The following is a 3,422-nucleotide window of genomic DNA, read 5'->3' on the forward strand; positions in this document are numbered from 1 at the left end:
GGATAGGTTGGATTCATATTTGGTTAGAGATTGTACCATTGCTTCTTTGAATAAAGACATGGATATAGCGAGGATGCAAGCTTTTGCACAGAAACTGGAGGATCAGAGACAAAGAAGGAGGGCACAAGAGATAGAAAGGGGGCAAGCCAAGAGGGCCAGATCTACAGGACAGTTTACACCACCCTAGGGTGAGTTTAGGCCACGATTTTCTAACAGGCCACCCAGGCCATCATCCTCTTACTCTACAGCTAGTACTCCACCACAACTTCAAGGGTCTAGAAATGATCAATTTGGGCAGAGAAGTGAGGGCCAAGGTACACGGACAACAAGATATTCGGGAAGCCAGCAAATGCCTCCTAGGCAGCCTTGCAGACAATGTGGGAGATATCATATAGGTGCGTGTCGCATGGGAACAGATGTTTGTTATTGGTGTGGTATGCCAGGGCATGTAATAAAAGATTGCCCAAGAAGATGCAGGGGTGATATGGCACAACCTACTGGATCAGCTGTTGCATCATCATCATCAGTGCCTCCATCAGGTAGAGGTGAGCAATTTCCTATAGGTCGCGGCAGAGGTATTAGAGGGACAGCTAGTTCCAGCGTGGCCCAAAATCGCACATATGCTCTAGGGACTCGACAGAACCTGGAAGCTTCACCCGATGTGGTTATAGGTACATTGTCCATCTTCTCACATAAAGCGTATGCATTAATTGACCCTGGTTCTACATTGTCATATATTACTCCATTAGTTGCTGGGAAGCTTGGTAGAACACCTAAATTATTGAATCAACCACTTGCGGTGTCTACACCAACTGGGGAGTCGATTATAGCTAGAAGAGTCTATTGTGACTGCATAGTGACTATCTGCGACCGAGATACATTAGCTGATCTTATCGAGTTAGAAATGGTAGAATTTGATGTTATAATGGGTATGGATTGGTTGGCTTCTTGCTATGCCACCGTTGACTGCCGAACCAAGAGAGTGTATTTTCACTTTCCAAATGAAGCAGTCCTTGAATGGGAAGGCAATATTGGGGCACCAAAAGGGAGGTTTATCTCTTATTTTAAAGCCAGAAAAATGATATCAAAGGGATATATATGTCATCTCGTTAGAGTAAGAGATGTGGAGGCAGAATCACCAACTATCCAGTCTGTTCCAATAGTGAATGAATTTATTGATGTCTTTCCTGAGGAACTCCCTGGTTTGCCTCCAGAACGAGAAATAGACTTTGGTATTGACTTATTACCAGGCACTGAGCCTATCTCTATCCCTCCATATAGAATGGCCCCGGCAGAATTACGTGAGTTAAAGGAGCAACTGAAAGACTTGTTAGAAAAGGGTTTTATAAGGCCTAGTGTGTCCCCTTGGGGTGCACCAGTTTTATTTGTGCGTAAAAAGGATGGCACATTGAGGATGTGTATTGACTACCGACAACTGAATAGGGTGACAATTAAGAATAAATATCCCCTCCCCAGAATTGATGACTTGTTTGATCAGTTACAGGGTGCCAAATACTTTTCAAAGATCGATTTGAGATCAGGTTATCATTAGGTGAGGGTGAAGGAAAAGGATATATCTAAGACAGCTTTCCGAACCAGATATGGCCACTTTGAATTTCTTGTTATGTCGTTTGGGCTAACGAATGCACCAGCAGTTTTTATGGATTTGATGAATAGAGTGTTCAAGCCTTTCCTGGATGTGTTCGTGATAGTATTTATAGATGATATTCTGGTGTATTCAAGGTCAGAAGAGGACCATGCAAATCATTTACGACTAGTGCTACAAGTTCTCCGTGATCGCCGGTTGTATGCTAAGTTTTCCAAATGTGAATTTTGGTTAAAGTCAGTGGCATTTTTGGGCCATATTGTATCGAATGAAGGAATAAGGGTGGATTCACAAAAGATAGAGGCTGTGAAAGATTGGCCAAGGCCAACGACACCTACAGAAGTTCGAAGCTTCCTTGGATTGGCAGGTTATTACAGAAGGTTTGTTGAAGGTTTTTCTTCTATATCTGCACCTCTTACTAAGCTAACTCACAAGGAAACCAAATTCCAATGGAATGATGCATGTGAAAGGAGCTTTCAAGAGTTGAAAAGTAGGCTAACCTCAGCACCTGTGCTAGTGCTTCCAGAAGGCTCAGAGGGATATGCAGTGTATTGTGATGCTTCAGGAGTTGGTTTAGGGTGTGTACTAACACAACATGGTAAAGTGATTGCTTATGCCTCGAGACAATTGAGACCACACGAGAAAAACTACCCAACACATGATCTTGAGCTAGCAGCGGTTGTATTTGCTTTAAAGATATGGCGCCACTATTTGTATGGGATACACGTGAACATATATACAGATCATAAGAGTTTACAGTATATTTTCAAGCAGAAAGATCTAAATTTGAGGCAGCGGAGGTGGCTAGAGTTAATAAAAGATTATGATATTGATATATTATACCATCCAGGGAAAGCAAATGTGGTGGCTGATGCTCTAAGTCGTAAGACACTCATGAGTACCAGTGATCAGAAAGGGGTAAAGCAAGGCATGGCTAAGGATCTGCGTCAACTAGCCAATCTAGGTGTTCGTCTACTCGAAACTCCAAGGAAGGATATTATTGTACATAATGCTACCGATTCTTCATTGATAAGGGAAGTGAAAGAAAAACAGTGTTATGATCCTATTCTACAATGCCTTAAGGAGAAAGTAAGTCAGGGTATAATGAAGGAGTTTAGGCTTACACAAGATGGAGTACTTTATTGCCAAAACAGATTGTGTGTGCCTGATGTTAATAGACTCAGAAGGAGAATAATGGAAGAAGCCCATCATTCAAGATATTCCATCCACCCAGGATCTACTAAGATGTATCATGACCTAAAAGGAGTGTTTTGGTGGGGAGGCATGAAAAAGGACCTTGCAGAGTTTGTGGCTCAATGTCCTACTTGTCAACAAGTCAAAGTAGAGCACCAAAAGCCAGGTGGTTACATGCAATGTATAGAGATTCCAACTTGGAAATGGGATATGACTAATATGGATTTTGTAACTGGTTTGCCTCGTTCAATTAATAAGTTTGACTCCATATGGGTAATAGTTGATAGACTCACGAAGTCAGCGCACTTCCTGCCAGTTAGGAGTGATTATACAGCTGAAGAATATGCCAAATTATACCTCAAAGAGATAGTTAGGCTACATGGGGTCCCACTCTCTATTATATCTGATCGAGGAGCTCAATTCACGGCAAAATTTTGGAAGTCCTTTCAAAGGAGTTTAGGGACGCGAGTGAATTTGAGTACAGCCTTCCATCCCCAAACAGACGGCCAAGCAGAGCGTACTATTCAAACACTTGAGGATATGTTGCGAACCTGTGCATTAGATTTTAAAGGTAGCTGGGTAGAACACTTGCCTCTTATTGAATTTGCCTATAATAACAGCT

General features: G+C 42.1%; 1 protein-coding gene across 1 annotated transcript; it reads left to right on the forward strand.

The window, feature by feature from the left end:
- The first annotated feature begins 58 nt into the window (after positions 1-58).
- On the forward strand, positions 59-1,535 carry LOC124894157. The gene is made up of 4 exons (XM_047404900.1): positions 59-171; positions 217-907; positions 1,091-1,329; positions 1,505-1,535. Exons 1-4 carry the CDS (start codon positions 59-61, stop codon positions 1,533-1,535), a joined length of 1,074 nt encoding a protein of 357 aa, XP_047260856.1.
- The last annotated feature ends 1,887 nt before the right edge of the window (positions 1,536-3,422 follow it).

Source organism: Capsicum annuum, unplaced genomic scaffold (assembly GCF_002878395.1).
Source record: "Capsicum annuum cultivar UCD-10X-F1 unplaced genomic scaffold, UCD10Xv1.1 ctg70699, whole genome shotgun sequence".
NCBI lineage: Eukaryota > Viridiplantae > Streptophyta > Magnoliopsida > Solanales > Solanaceae > Capsicum > Capsicum annuum.

Coding starts and splice junctions, on each gene's coding strand:
- LOC124894157 (XM_047404900.1), top strand. CDS start 59: ATGGATATAGCGAGGATGCAAGCTTTTGCACAGAAACTGGAGGATCAG. Junction 908..1,090: donor ATCTTATCGAGTTAGAAATG/GTAGAATTTGAT, acceptor ATGATATCAAAG/GGATATATATGTCATCTCGT. Junction 1,330..1,504: donor AAGGAGCAACTGAAAGACTT/GTTAGAAAAGGG, acceptor GATCAGTTACAG/GGTGCCAAATACTTTTCAAA.